Genomic DNA, 17568 nt, shown 5'->3' with positions numbered 1-17568 from the left:
GATATAAATGCATATAATATCTTCGTCACTTTAGTCCGATTTCGGAGGAGAATCGAAGCTTTCCAAATTCCGATGTTGCGGCAATTTGTTGCACAAGATTTTAATTGTAAAGTGGTTTACCTACATTGAGAAAATCTTATAGCTTCTGCAAACACGCTTGTGTCGTCAAACCACATTTTTGCAAACAAAAGTAGACTTTTCGACGCTCATTGTCGGAAGGCAAAGGATGTCCACAATTAAGTATTATATATATACTCAGTAATTTCAAGGCAATTGAGATGTCTTTATCATGAAATAATATTATGCAGTTTTGCATCGTAAATGCAATAACATTTCTGCTTTTACCTATAAAACGGGATATATTTTTTCCCGCCCGCGGATGCATTCGCCCGCGAAGTTAGGGAAATTTTCTAGGGACTCTACAGTTCTACAGATTTATATGTATGGTTCGACAACTATAACATGATAATATGTTTGTGAGTGATGACGTAAATAGAGTTATAAAAATGTCTCAACAAACACGGTGTTGCAAACCTTCTTACAAAGTTACCTCTCTTATCTCTATTTCTAACTATAATTTATTTAATACCTATGTACAGTTCAGATGGTACTGTGTTTAACTTTGCACTTTGTGCAGATACATTTTAAAGAATTATTAACGCATTTAATTAATTGATTTGAAGCGGCAAATTAATCATATTTTGTTAGGAAACAAATTTGATTACCAGGTAGGTATGCAAAATTATCAATAAATTATGGTAGTTCGTCTACGCTATAATAACCGTGATTATAATACGGATTGCTAAATTTGCCAGCTCATTATTTATTATTACCGATTATCTAAATAATGAGTTGGGCACAGTTATTTTTATGAGTTTATATTTATAATAATAGTTCAATTAGTTCCACCGACTTAGATTAAGCTTTAGTATTTCTTTATACGTTGTGGTTCGTATTCACATATTTACACGTCTTTCCGAGCAATAAATCATCTGGTTAAGACAATAAAAACACCAAATTATTGGAACTAAGCACAAAATAAGAAATCACGAAAGCGTAGGTTAACATAAAAATAAGAAAATGTTTTATTCAAAAGATGTAGGAATTACATACCCAAATTAAAAATTGTAAGCCGTTGGACAAAGATGTTAGCGAAAAATAGCCTGTTTACCGACTATGTTCAATGCAATAACTTTATAGTGTTTTTATATCATGCATAGGTGAAGGCTTTATTAACATAATTTTTTGGCTGACTGCTGGGAAAAGTGTTTTTCGAGTGTATCTTGTACGTAAATATGTAATCTCTTAACTGTTTATTAACCCGTATCTCCTTAACTGTAGATAGGATTTATATAAGTAATTAAGATAAACCAAATATCAAATGGATTAGGTGACGTTAAAACAAAACTAACATGACAATTAAAAATCTTTTTTAAATACTGCTATATGTATATCAAATGTCAGAGAACTCCTTTCTTAACTACTCCTTATTGTATACCTTTACATTTTAAAACTTCAGGACTAACTATCCCAATAATTATTATAGAAGTGATTATAGTACTATAATCTTTTGTGTGCTACTAGGACTTTAGTAAAGATTTAAATGCGAAGTTTTTTTGACTTTCTTTTACGCCGCAAGTGAGCGATTATATAGTATGATTTATGTGTCTGCAGAAGGCTATAGAATATATTCTACTGTTTACGTCACAATTTATGTGTCTTTCCCATTTATGGGATTTAATTTAACAATATGTGTGAAGCTGCTGAAGACATACATTATATTTTTGATAAATTGGAGACATTAGAATAGCCACTTTTATTTAACGCGTTGTACATTTCACACAAGTTCGTTAACATTGAACTTTGTAAGGAGAATGCCATTATTCAAGAGAAAGATTTTATCCGTAAATACCAGCGCTTTATGTGAGTAATTAAACGCGTTTCAAGAAAATAATAACAATCCTTATTGTTGGCTGCGTTCTTTATTTAGTTATTTTTCTACTTCGTTTAGATGTGAATTTTGGTTTATGACGAATATTGTATCATTATATTTCAATGAATGATGTATTTTATTTCAAAGCTAGCAATTATACAGATGCTACATGATAATTTGTTACGGATATTATTCCTTTGGCTGTATTTATCATTTACAGCACTTAAGTTTGCACCATTTTCTATGAATATATTTGTTAATATCAGTTAAAACTCAAAATATTTCCATTACAAATATAAGACATCGTTTTCCAACTTTTGTAATTTTTTGTAATTATGGAAACATGAGCATAAAAAGTTGGTAATTGAATGTCGTTTCTTTATATAATCCATTATAGCCAAACACTATAAATCAGTATTAATTTGCACAATTTGGTAAATTGGAGGCCGAGGGTAGGGCCTTTGGTAAATGACTGTCTACATTTGCCAAAAAGCCTCTGAAGGTCAAAAGTTCGTGTCATTGGAACTGCCCGCATTAGATCAAGAACTTAAGTAAAAAGAAATAGCGATTTTTAAAACAAAAGGATGACATCTAACGTATAAGAGGGTAATAATAAAAGTCCATTGAATTATAATTATCGCTAGAGGTAATAAAAGGTAAGTGACGGCCCCTCGAACCGCCCGCATACCATTTTACAATACTGTAATATACTTTAGGTATATAAAAATATTATAATGAATATTACAAAAAAGCAAAGTTAAGTGATAGCCCCTTGAACCATCCGCAAAACTATTACGAAGAAATTCGGTAAGTGACAGCACCTCGGACTGCCCGCGAACCGTAGTGTTCTTATTAAAAAGTGCATTGCAATGGCTGAGTACTGAAACGCGAATGTGTAAATGTCGTCTACCCTCACAAAAAATAAGATCTCAACACAGTGCTAGGGATAGCGATCGCTGCGCGGTACTACAAGTGCTATACTATCTGTTAATCTCGAAGGACGTAGCCAAGTATAACTGTTATACTACAAGGACTTTAATAAGAATTTAAATGCGAAGTTTGTTTGACTTTCCTTTACGCCGCAAGTGAGCGATTATATAGTGTGGTTTATGTGTCTGCAGAAGGCTATAGAGTACTAGCTGCGCCTCGCGGTTTCACTCGCGTAAGTCCGTATCCCGTAGGAATATCAGGAAAAAAGCTTTTATATTATTCCAGTTGTCCAGCTATCTACGAACCAAATTTCATTGCAATTGATTAAGTAGTTTTTGCGTATATGTTATTCCAGTTGTCCAGCTATCTACGAACCAAATTTCATTGCAATTGATTAAGTAGTTTTTGCGTGAAAGAGCAACAAACATACCCACATCCTTACAAACTTTCGCATTTATAATATGAGTAGGATAGTATCAATCTACTGTTTACGACACAATTTATGTGTCTGTCTGCATTTTACTAAAAAGCATGTGAAGGTCAAAAGTTCGTGTCATTGGAACTGCCCGCATTAGATCAAGACCTTAAGTAAAAAGAAATAGCGATTTTTGAGACGTTAGTGTTAGTATTTTCTTGTGTTTGAATGTTAGTGTTATTTATTAAATATAATAAATAAACAGATAACAAAAATAATTATAACATAATTAAGTACAGACTGTATTTATCAGTACCATGAAAAATATAATATAAAAACTTTTAAGTGTCAGCCATTTGGGTATAGAATTATAATAAGATTTAAAAAAGATATCTCCCGATAATAAATTACCTTTTGTATTCGCCGGTTAAGAGGTAAATTATGCTTAACGCAATATAAATTGTCTTTAAAGTAATCATTATTAACATATTCCATGTGATGCACTGAATCTAATGAAGAAGTACGTGATCTGACTGCTAAATTTATTTTTGTGTAGATAAAAAAAATAGCATTTAGATACATAAGTAATTATTAAATAAACGATGTTTTGAAAGAACGACTGGCGTCTGGAATAATCTTTGATAAAGCAATGTGCTTTCGATGGGTGTTGGTTAATCGCATAACAATTAATTTGAGTTTAATGATTATATAAAAATATTTATTGGACTTTAAAAATTGAATAAAAAATCTCTGGTTTTAGTGAGAGCAAGAGCACATTCTTACTATTAGTGGAATTTTCTGAGTCCTTCTTGGTATTATATATTTTTATAGACTATTGTTCGTATCAAAACGAACCTTTATATCTATGAATTGTCTATTTATTTCTGGTTATTATATAAGCTTAATAAAATAAATTATCCTTGGCATAATGCCAGCCACGCAATAAATATTATTTAAGTTTTAAACCTGATAAGTTCTGAGGGAATGGAATAATTAAAAATTCTTAATATTGTACGTATATTCTTATATTGCGTTCAATTTTATACATATTTCAACTTTTTTATTCGCTTCATGTGCTTATTTGCACGATCTAGACTTAACGTATAAAACTTTAGGTTTCGTGATCAAATATCTACAGGTTTCGTTAACATTAATTTTTTGTTAGATTAATATCTAATCGTCAAGTTATCGAATTCGCGTTCTTTTTTTAACGATATTAAATGTTTTTTTAATTTACCTCGTTATGAAACTGCCCTATTCATAGTAACTAATAACATTAAAACTATTAATAAAGTATTTACTATTACTGTCATTAATATAATAACGCTCTTCAAAGTTAGAGAGATATTCTAAACATTTTAACATTCTTTAAGATTTTTTAACCTCTAAATAGATTTAAATATCATTATTGTGATTGTGATGAATAATACAATTTACTTCGTACTTCCTCAACGCGAAGTAAGTAAAAGCGAGGGCGGGGTACAAATCTCAGAATAAACACAAGATAAAGCGGAAGAGCAGATAATTGTTTGACGAAGATAGCTAATTGAAGTGTTACTCACTATCTAAAGCGATAATACTCAATGTTTAAATACCGTCTCTAAACAAGCCCTCGAGTCGGTAAAATAAAACATCTAACAATATAACCATTGACGGAGTAGAAAAGTATCAACTATTTCTTATCTGAAACTGTTGCACTATCATTCATTCTATTATATTTCATTTATTTGTAAAGAAGACAACTGTTTCGTTATCGCATAACATCGATAAATATACGACATCTAAACTTTAGACGGCTTTATTAAAGAACTAGCTGTTGCCTGCAGCTTCGTCCGGGGGTACAATGGGGGTACAATTTATTAATCCTTTCTTAGTGGATGCCTACGTCATAACATCTATTTGCATGCCGAAATTCAGCCCGATCCGTCTAGTGGTTTGGGCTGTGTATTGATAGATCACTATTTCATAAATCACCTTTGAGTTATGTATAGTATTTAGATTAACTTTGTTTGAATTACGTATGTCTTACTTTACAATAAGACAGACAAAATACTAAGCGTGTTTCATCGTGTTTTATTATTCAAGGGATCCATTTAAAAAAGGAACATTATTTTAACTTCAAAACCGCATGCATTGAAAATTCTGAGTGCAGTGCTTATATTTTCTATTGACATTTTCCCTGTCTGGAGGGTTAACCCGCCCTTCAATTACACCTACCCCTTTTAGAAGCGAGTCTAAGGAGAGATATAATGCTGCATACAAAACTCAAAACGAAATCTTAAATCATAACGAAAAGGGGACTAAAAATATAAGGATAGTGTGACATTACACAAAATCCTTAATTTTTTGACAAAAAATACACGTAAAAGAATCAGAAAACTAGATAAATGTCAGTCAATAAATTTCCTCGTTATCTATTTCTTTTTTCTCGCTACAGATACTAAATAAAAGGTGAAAATATAAGATTTTCAGCCATATGATACAGCTGAGGTTATTATACGAGTTTATGATTAAGAATTATAGGTACGTAGTTGGATTCTGAGTAAACGGCAATGGTAGGTATAGGAAACTTGACTTAATTATATAATTGTACCTATTTTTATCAACAAGCAAGTAATCTACATAAATATTATAAAGAGGAAACTGTTGTATTTTTGTTTGTTTGTAACGTTTTCACGCAAAAACTTCTGGACTGATTTCAAACATTCTTTCACCATTGGAAAGCTTTACTAAGTGACACTATATACCACGGGCGAAGCCGGGTCCAACAGCTAGTGAGTTCATAAATTCATTGTATAAATATTACATCGTAGGTTTACAACTATAACACCAGATCTTCTTTGGTGTATAAATAAATAGACTACATTTTCGATTAGATGAGAAAGTGGTATAGCGTCCACCTTGTTTGTGTAAAAACTATACATTAATTAATTACGCAACTATTTAATGCATTATACTGTAAAATTTAATGCAATTACATATCGCAACATCAGTGATTATATTATCATATCACGTAGCTTAATTATATTAAAATCTAATCCCTTAATAAGCTTAGCAATAGCTCTTATCAAAGTACGAGTTGTTATGATAATTATTGAAGCCTACACCACAAGGTTGCTTCATGAACCTTGATTTTTATATAAGACAAGTAAATCAACAGCAATCTGATCATGATTGTCCAACGTGACATCTTTAAAGGTAATGACTTGAAAATAAATACCCCTTTAAGCGTGACCCCCTTTTTTATAGTGGGGAAATCTTACATAGATACCCACGGCCCCGGGAAAAATGAGCCGCGGATTATGTCGGATTCTTACCGACTAAAACCCCACTGTATTCCGACGAGCCGCTTTCATGAAGGGGTCACGGGAGCTGGTTAATATACGTCCGCGACTTAAGCGTGACCCCTCAAATTTAGAAATAATTTTTTTGTCAAAAGGATCAAGGTTCAACCATTTCGAACAAATCGAAGACACTTTGATGTATGGAATTATTATGTAGCCTTCAAATATGTAAATGATGTATTAGATGTAAAAAGTATGTTATACGAAATATTCATATCACGCATTTGTTGTATCTTGAATGCAAAAAGCGAGTACGCGGAATTGATTTATATATACAATTGAAATTATCTAAACGATTGCGAATAAGTTTAGAATTGTTATTATCCTCATATATATGCTTATTGTATGTTTGTATTCTAATACATAGCTTTTAAAGAAAATCTCATATTATTTCATGGCAAATGACATTTAACAAAATTTTAAGAGAATTAAGTTATTTTTTAGAATAAGCTACTACATTTTCAAAGATAAAGCTGAGAGATTTTTATATCAATACTAGCTGCACACGCAAACGCTGTTCTGCCTTTCTCTTATCATTTAGGGTTATGAATAGATGTAGCCCGATTCTCAGACCTACCCGACATGCACACAAAATTTAATGATAATCGGTCCAGCAATTTCGTAGGACTAACATTGTGACACTAAATTTTATATACATAGAGATTTATCAACAAATTTTTTTCTTCTTGCCTTGGCGAAATTATTAGGATTCATTTTAAATAATTCAAGTTCTACTTTTTACAACTTGCGACCTGTCTCAGAATTTATAAATAAAATTTCGTTTTAAAACCGGTCAATAAAATCAGTGTCAAGTTTCAATAAGTAAAATGATATAAAAAACATTAGAGATAAAATGTTTATGTGATGTTATTCGTCTGTGGCGGAGAATCGGCTTAATATTAAATAAGATTTGAATTAGAGTAAATAACAATGTATTTTCTAATATTGATAATGCTATAAAATTACCGGAATATAAAGGGAATAACGAAACGATATTCGTGAAAGTTAACCGAATTATATAACTATATATTAACGTTTCCTAGATATAAGATTTTTTTTACCAATCCAAGTATAATGTCTGTAAGAACCATCCGAAGTCATAAGAACCATGTATAAGAGACCACATCACACACGGCATATAATTATCATGTTTACATTCACACAATAGAGACGTTTAACACCCGCACGACCGCTCTTAAAAAAAAGCTATGAATAAGACATGTTGTTATTAAGTTATTTGTATAAGAAGTAGTCACGTGTAAAAAAGTTTCCTTCGATATTTTTTTGAATCAATTTAATCCCCACGATGAAACTGCGAATCTTGTTTGTTTTACGAGCTATCGTCTTTAGTAAGCAGGTAATTACCTGTTCCGAATTTTATGATGGTGTTTTATATATAATAATTGTCATATATTTTAGCCAATTATATATACTAAAATTATTATTAGGATTCGTCATAAATTTTATCGTGTTTTGATTTTATTGTGTTAAAAGTAAGCAAATTGTGAAATTTAAGTTGACATATTGAAACATTGGACTTTTCAAAATGAAAAGAAGTGGTCAAAACATGGGTATTAAAATTCAAAGACGTAATATAAAATAACATTATATATAACAGAAAAATACAATCGTACATCTAATTTGAAAGTTAAAAAAATATATAACAGCTTCGTAATTCGTAACCTTATGAAGATCAATCAGTCACTGTATATCGCTTTCTGCATTAGGTAAGTCAGCTTAGATATAACCACCTGAATACAAATCACACCTATTGACCTCCGTATTGTTTAACGACACTTCCGATTCTAGAATTGCACTATTTACTCTTTTCCTTGAAATGCTAATAAGTTTTCACACCGTGAGCGGAAAATTATTATGCAGATAACGATACTCCAGTATTATAAAATACTAGCTACGCCCCGCGGTTTCACCCTCGTAAGTCCGTATCCCGTAGGAATATCCAGTTCATTGTTATTCCAGGTGTTATTCCAGTTGTCCAGCTGTCTACGTACCAAATTTCATTGCAATCGGTTCAGTAGTTTTTGCGTGAAAGAGTAACAAACACACACACATCCTTAAAAACTTTCGCATTTATAATATTAGTAGGATAAATAGAGCAATGTTCATACAATTCTAGAATAGAAAAGAATATTAAACCGATCGTTTCGGTATATTAATCACAGTTTTACAGCAAAAACAAGCAAACCCACTATTATGCCCAGTAACTTATTTAACATTCTCGAATTTAATGTATTCCTTTTCTTTACTGTGACTTTTGTTTGACTTCTAAATTGTTTATAATGGATACCACGTTTTGTAAGAAAATAAAACATAAACACAAATTTCTTAAAGATAAGACAATACTATTTAAATGATTTTATCTTACATGTTTTCAGTAACTAAAATCATAATATTATTGTAGCTTAAATTCAAAATTTGATCTTTTAAAAGTTACACATTGCATTGCTTTGTAAAACAATGCGAGATGGTTAATCTTCGGTCGTTATTAAATACTTATCAGTCGCATTACTGTAATAATTTAGTGTTAAAAACATTTATGCGACAGCGATCAATGTGTAAATCTGGTAGTGCCAAATTGAATAAGAATTACAATGCAACCTCGATATAACAAATCGAAAGGGAACAAATAAATATTCGTTATATCAAGTAATTCGTTGAACTGAGGTTTGTTATGTTGAGGTTAGGTTGGTCTAAAATTCGTTATAAAGAGGTAAAAAAATCACATACTATGAGATTAGGAATCATTACATTGGTTACACTTTATTTTAAGGTTTTGGGTTGACGAAATTCGTTTAGAGGTAATTATACTTTAACCTAACTTTTTTGATAGTTAAAAATTCGTTATAAAGAGGTTGTTCGCAAAAAATGTTCGTAATGTAAAGGGATATTTTACATTGACTCTTATGGACAATTCAAGGGGATTACGAAGAATTTGTTAAATCGAGGAAATCTTTATATTGAGGTACGTTATATTAAGGTTGCACTGTATAATGTTTTTATTTTTTTATGCGAATAGAGGGTGAATGGCTTTCTAAAACCATCAAGGTTGTAAAACGTCTTAAAAAAACCTACCTAACAATTTTTTATTTGTTCTTGAACTTCAATATATCTTCCTCATGTTTTAAAGACGATAAATGCTAATGACTAATCCATTAATAATATTGTATACGATTACATTGATTGGTAAACTGTGATCACAGAATTGATCGCAGAATTAAATTATATAATAATATTATGTGGAAGTTAGCATTATGAAATTATAATTCGCGTACACTTAATTATCCTCATACAAAAAGCTACATAACGTAGATATATTTTGCATATATTTTAGATTATGAAAACGAGTTATTTTTTATTTCGTAAACTTTTATATTTAACTATATTGAATGAATCGAGTGTACATGTATAATCGAGTGTACCTGGAAAGTTTCTTTCTTGTAATTGTTCATAACCTTTTATTAAATTACTATTACATCATTATTAGAATTGATATTATATTATTATATTAATGTTATTAATTAAACAAAAACATATTTTTTCTCAAATAACAATGACACCTATGTAGTATGTAGGTAAAAATTATACAATAATTTTACAACTAAGTGACGTCACCTCTCACTACTACTATACTACTATTTACATATTGAAGCGAAAAACATCACGATTTTCAATACAAAGACCAGTTATATAAAGGCATTAATTACTTTAATAATGTACTATTATACTGTAGACAGTAGAGTAGTAGGTACGTAATTACTATGTTTTTATTACGTATATATTTAAACTTAGCATAGAAAAAAAAATATAGATATAACTCTAATTTTCGTTCATAACAGGGGCTTTCCCTGTCTTTGGCTTTTTCGTTCTAGTTATATACAGCTAACTGCCCTACCGTTTCGACAACGTGTACATTATATAATATAGCCTATTATAGGCTTTAATAGCCTCCCACAATGAACGGACACTTCGATACAAAAATAATTTTTAAATTTTAACCAGTACCTACGTACTTCAAAAAAATTAGCACGTTAAAACAAACATTCAAACTTTTCAGCTTTATATTATTAGGTGAAGATTAAAACAAATACTTTTTATACATAAAATTAATATCTGATATTATATTTAACTATCTTCTGTATACCAAAAATATGTAAACATTCCCCATTGGCTTTATTCAATTACCACGATGGTAATTTATTTCTAAGAAATGTATCGTTTTCCTTTTAAACAAATTGAATAAGAATTTACTAAGCTTCATTTTAATGAAATCGAGGAAAAGGATAGTAGCAAATAGGGAAGTGAATAATTAGGGTAAGGGCATATCTAATCATCGCATACTTAGCATTCAACCTACAGTAATTACTTCGGGCCAATGATCTGGTGAATTGCGAAATTAAAGTCCGCACTAATTAGCTTCCCAACAGGTTATTGTCAAACAGTTTCCAATTAATTCCAGTTAAGGGCAGATACCACCCAAACGGTCCAACCATTTAAAGTATCTTAACTAATACCACGGGCGAAGCAGAATGAACAGCTAATAATATATAAGGAGTTGGTTCGTTTGTTTGCTTTAATGCTCTTATTTAAGGACTATTAGGTCGATTAGGATGAAATTTGGTACGGAGATAGTTTGAGACCCAGGAAAGAGAAAAGGATAGCTGAAATCCCATCACTTTTCCATCCAGTAGGAGGTCAAAGCAGAAGACGGAAGGCTAGTCTAGTAATTATAATGTCTATAATTAATAATAATGATTTGTGACGTATTCTTAAACGATTGACAATTTATCATCTAATATTACTTATATTACAATTTTATTAAACATTCTTCTGTGTGGTCGTCGAGCACGCTTCGGCACGAATTAGGCCAGCTCGCACCGGGGAAGTACCACACTTCCACAGAAGACCGGCGTGAAATAGCATTCTGCTGTGTTTTGGTTCGGTGGGTGGGGGAGCCGGAGGCCCATATCCTATTCCTTACCCTTCCCAGTCATTTCCTTTATTCCTCTCGCCAATCCTTTCTTAATCCCTTCCCATTTAAATGACGGGGAAATATGTATTTAATGCTGCATCATTAAATTTAACATTTAAATTGATGTTAGAAATTAACAACTTTAGGAAATCTTTCGCAATTTTGCGTATTTATTCAAAAAGCTCTTATTTTAACACATATAATATATAAGTTAAATAACTGTGAAGTTTGTGGTACTATCTTATATAAAGCATAGTACCTATAATAAAATTAAAATAATAAAACACTTTTTTCATTGCTCAGTATCATCAGATATAACACAGAGCGATGCTAGACGATATCGCAACGATGTTGCATAGCTTAATTATTAAATCAATAAACAAAATCTTAAATTAACTTAAAAAAATTAATTACTATTAATTTTTATCAATAACCAGCAAGTACCGTTTTGTTTTTGTGGTTTAATAACTAACCCTAAGATATATCATTATCATAACTTGTATTGTGCATGCTGTGCTCATTTTTTATTGATTGTACATTATGACATATATATTTATATAATTTTTTGTATTATCTCATGTACAATACTCGATGTACAATTGCTAATGAGCCTTAATAAAAAAAAAAAAAATAAAATCATCGTCAGCCCATATATGTTCCCACTGCTGGGACACAGGCGTATGAGGGTTCACGCCATAATCCACCACGCTGGCAAAGTACGGGTTGGCAGATGTCACAGGTCGTCGAACTTTTGATTCTTGGACATGCCGGTTTCCTCACGATGTTTTCCTTCACCGTTTTAAGCAGTCGTGATGTTATGTGATCCATAAAGTGTGCAGATAAATTGAAAATCAATTAATTTTCTGCGCTCTCGCCCGATCTCGAACCCCGATTTATCGATATATTATAAATATTTTGAAAATAATAGAAACTAAATAACAAACAGTTATCAATTATTTAAATTTCACTGTTATTCTTATAGAATACTAGAACAGAATATCGCTTAAATAATACCTTATTTATATCTATTACAATGCTTTATCACGATAGAGTAGATTTTTGTGCATTTTTATTGTACTAATAGTAATTTTATAGCCACCAATTTAGGTCTTACTCGATGTGCTTCGGTAATATTATATTCTCTTGCTTCTTTTTCAAATCAAGATGACTCCTATCACGCTTATCAATGTGCGGTTTTGTTCGTAATAACACAATAATGATAGTTTTATCAGGTTGTTTGTTTATATCCATTATATAACTAAATTCCGTTGGCAGTGCGGTCGGTTGGAGGCCATCGTTAGCTGAGCGTGACGATCTGACAACATGATCGACTATGACAGTAATAAGAGCTAGAATGATTATAATATTTAAATAACATTTCATAATAAAGTTATCAAAGATTCCAATAATACCATTTTTATGAGATTCGCCAGATGAGTGGAATGCTTTTAAGATTTTTTATTTAATCATTACATCTATTAAATACGTAAAATATCGGATGTATTCATACGTTCTGAAATGATGTTTATAATATTTGTAAGACTGTACAAGTTTTTTTTTAATATTTTAAATTGTGTTATTTGAGAATCAAGTATAATGAAATGGTATATCTTACCACTAGTTTAAGGCACACAAATAAAATAAAATGAGAATACAATTTGTCACGATATTCAGAATTAATTTTTGGATGACTCTGTATGAATTTGTGGAATGGAAATATGTAGGGCCTTATTAAAGTATTTTTCATGGAATTTCGATTCTCGATAATAACGAATTACTGTTATTATTATTTTTCATTACTCAGGTAGATAATTGCGTATAAACCAGAGTATCTTTCGAATATTTAATTTTTTGAAACACTTAGGTAATCTCATTAAGTTTAAATCAGGGACGGTATAACGTTTTTAGTTTAGGCACAATATAATTCCATATTTACGTAAGATATGGTTCAGTTCATTTCATTTAAACATTACAAAAGAAAAGCTTATTTATCTTACATTATTTGTTTCAGCTATGTCGGCCGATGGGTCGACGACAGATATTCATGGATTACTCAATGATACTGGTATGTTTTTATATTTTTTTTGTAAAACCTTTTATTGTCACTAACTAAGTACCACAGTTATAACTATGCGTAATGCACCTAGCATCACTTGCTAGCTATAGTGCCACCATGTGGCAGAGTACAAATGTGTTCCCGCAGTCCTGTCTAAAGCAGCGCGTCGGAGCACAATGGGATTTTAGCCGGTTGGATTCCGACAACCGAACCCACAGCTCCCTCCCCGGAGAGTATAGTGCCACTCCTCCTCCGTAAGGTATAGTGCCACAGATTTATCTGGCAGTTAGCATCAGACTGGCACCAACGACTAGTTGAGCATGGGAGATAGGCACACTTCGGCACGAATTCGGCTGCACTGCTCGCACCGCGGAATAGAGTAGCATGCGAATGTTACTGTGTTTCGTTCGGTGCGTGGGGATTCCTCCATCCTTTTGCCCTCCAACCCTTCCCAGTTCTTTCATTTATTCCTCTCATCAATCCTTTCTTTATCCCTTCCTATTTTAAGTCGGCAATCCATTCTTCCGCAATTCCATCTGCAAACGATCTTACTCCTCATCAACAGCAAATGTTAATGGGCGGCGGTAGTGCTTACCATCGGGCGACTCACAACCTTAATTGTCGACATGACATAAAAAAGCATAAAATCTCTCAAATCTTCAGTATGAGCGCATTTGCCATTTCAAAGTTAGTGGCACTGTATAAAATTATTAAAAATTCATTCAGAAACACGCCATCTAGCGTAAAAGTATGGAAGCACGAGATGCGATTGTCAGTTTTTAATGTTTATTGTGGTAGTAACAAAATCCGATAGGTGGCGCTAAAATCAAAAATGAATTGATGAAATAATACTATGGTATGCTTATAGATGGCAGTGCCGTTATTTTACTGATGTTTTAATGACGCAAAAGAGGGCGCTGAGGAGCAAAATAAAAACATTCATACTAATATAAAGTAAAACATTTATTTATAATTATTTATTCAATTACATATTTTGCCTTGACACTCAATATAAATACTACTACACCCTACAATACGTATAACTTATGCTTTGAATGGTAAGGTCTATGCCGCATTTGAGTGTTATAATATATAAATAATACATACGTAGTACGATCGCAGTTAAATCCATTTGTACAGTCTTGAATTTAAATGAGACAATTGGTGCCAATATCGCTTTATATCTGAATGTATTTTTTTTATAACATTACCATAGTAGCTAACCAATTATTTACCTAATGTAATCTATATCTGGGTCACATAATAATATAAAACTATACTTGTCTAGACAAGTACAGTTTTATATTATTATGTGTCTATCTCGTATTTATACCTACCTAGGTAGGTATATATACGAGTTTTAGGATGCCCTAATGAAAATTATTTTTCATGCTTAATTTATCAATTACAGAAAACTACGGACCAAATGACCAAATGATCATTAATCATTATGATTCTGTGGTCACAATAATTACTATTTACATATATAATACCTAATAGAGGTGAAATAACCATGACTGTTGTGATGGTTACCTCACTTAGAGTATACCTACGTAAGTAAGCTTAGAAAAAGAAAGGAAAGGTCTCTAAGGTATCTTATAATGTAAATTTAAAGCAAGACGTTAGAGCGTAATGTTAGTAACAACGTTGAACCTTCTAAAAATATCGGATTTTTCAAAAATCGATTGGATTACTACGCAATAGTGGTTGTTATTGTATTTTGAGCAATATCGGCATAAAACAAAGCGTTTTAGAATTTAAATATAACATTAAGATTGGTCATGGCAATTCTGTAGAATTTTACAATAATGTCTATATAATGACTTCCTTTACGACAAAAACTATAGAATGGAACTGTGGATTTTTCCATCAAAAAACAAACTGAATTTCCAACATGTTGATTTGATTTCGTTATTACGGAAAAATTATAAACAATCGTTCATTGCTTTAAATCTTGTTTTTGTCAGTTTTTTAATACGTGTCCGTTAAACACGTATAAATAATTAATTATTGAATTGTTTCATTTCCAAAATTCCATTTCTTAAATAACTTCATTACCTAAAAGCCTGTGATTATTCGACTCTGCCCAATATCATTAAAATCGGTGTTACAATACCTACTATAACAGTAGGTAATATTTATAATTTTAATATGAGTATATCTTGTACTTATGTTCTCATCCTTATTACTTTCAATCACGGTTCACGTTAAAGATCATAAAAATAATGTTTCCTTCATAAACAGGTACAATCAGTCATCGAGGTTATGCAACAATCGAGTTTAGTGAGAACAAATGATACTACAGTAATAAAATCTGCTATTTATGTAATTTTCATCATAATTACTGGCTCATTATAAAACAATAATTGTTGTTATACATAATATAGACTTTGACCGGGTCTCAATGAGTTCTTGGATTAATAAATAACTGGATATTTTTTCGAAAAACAGTATGGAAAATTTTACGATAAACGTGAAGCAACAAATTAGCATTTGAGGCGATTTTTTCCATGTTCCAAATGAGGTTATATTTCTGGTATAACCTAATTTGGTTCATGAGAGAAAATGTTCAAATAGTTTATCAGAGTAGATTTTTTTAAACTGTTAATAAGTTCACTGACCTCCGTGTCCCGATAATCTTGATATTCGCGGAATTGTTTCACCTACGAGTACATTGAGTCTATGACCTGGCCCAATGGATACAAATACAGAATAACTCGAACGCAAATTTTTCCTTATATAATATGTTGTAACTGTAAGTAGGGTATTTTTTTTTACAAGAATATTGGGATTGGTCGCGTATTGGTAAGAAAGCTGAATTAAATTAATATATGTGTAAATATGTAAAAAAATCTAAATCAAATTCAACTCTGGCTTAAATTTATCAGTAAGAAAGAGAAAGACAAATTCCACATTGATTGTTCGTTTATGAACAATTTTCTGATTTAATTAAGTAATAATATGTAATTATATTTGGTATGTTGCTTTGCGGAAAAATTTATAAGAAAAACGTCGTAATTTTTCCAACGAGTTGATTCGAACCATCGACTTTTTGGTTATTATTCTGTATAGCCACAGATAATATAATACCATATTAGTACATATTACCTATTCGATTTTCCTATTAACATAAAATATATACTCGATTTTAATAGATACCTAAAATAAAGATAAACGGAACGATACACGAACGGGAATTTCAATAACGAATCTAACAATAAATAATCTAATACAAAAATTTCATTAAAATCAGACCAGCCGGAGATGTTCAGTGACAGTACAGTGACAAACACACGTACAAAAGAAATATTTTTATGAAGACAAGGGTAGGTATGAGTGTGTATTATTGTTGCCTAAAAAACATTTAAAGTATTTATTGAGGGAGTCGAGTACGATACGGCACGAATTGGGTCAGGTCGCATCGATGCAGGTACCACATTCTCACGGCATGAAATAGTATCATGAGATTGTTACCGTACTTCGTTCGATGAGTGAGGAAGAGGGTGGTACTTTTGTTTACCTAGTCCTAGTCCATTCCTTTATTCCACTCATGAATTCTTTCTTTGTCCCACACCTAGACAACAATCCATTTGCAGAGATGTAAGTTTACTGCAAATGGCTTTACGCCCCTACAAATGTTCATGGATGGTGGTAGCACGTACCATCGGCCCACAAGCTTCTTTGCCGACTATGACATAAAAAAACGAAACCCAAACATTTTTTTGTCCTTCTTCACTTTTTTCAGACGCTTTTAAAGAAATCGCCTTTCATATTGTCAATAATAAATTATTCTAACCTTGGTTGTATATTTTATAATTAGTAACTGAAAAGTAAGTCACGTATTTAACGAATGTTATCTTAACGTGAACTATAAAATATTTTATCATAATAATTATAGTA

The 17568-nt window shown here is 31.3% G+C and overlaps 1 protein-coding gene across 3 annotated transcripts in view; it reads left to right on the top strand.

The window, feature by feature from the left end:
• LOC119840482 overlaps positions 1-17568 on the top strand; it is a 120623-nt gene that overhangs the window by 55303 nt on the left and 47752 nt on the right. For all 3 annotated transcript variants that reach the window (XM_038367116.1, XM_038367115.1, XM_038367117.1), the window contains exon 2: positions 13624-13677. In XM_038367116.1, the coding sequence (XP_038223044.1) occupies positions 13624-13677 (54 nt within the window). The remainder of the gene's footprint in view (positions 1-13623; positions 13678-17568) is intronic.

This window comes from Zerene cesonia, chromosome 6 (assembly GCF_012273895.1).
Source record: "Zerene cesonia ecotype Mississippi chromosome 6, Zerene_cesonia_1.1, whole genome shotgun sequence".
In the NCBI taxonomy this organism is placed as follows: Eukaryota; Metazoa; Arthropoda; class Insecta; order Lepidoptera; family Pieridae; genus Zerene; species Zerene cesonia.
The sequence above is the reverse complement of the archived record's forward strand: the minus strand, read 5'-3'. Positions and strand labels throughout refer to the sequence as shown.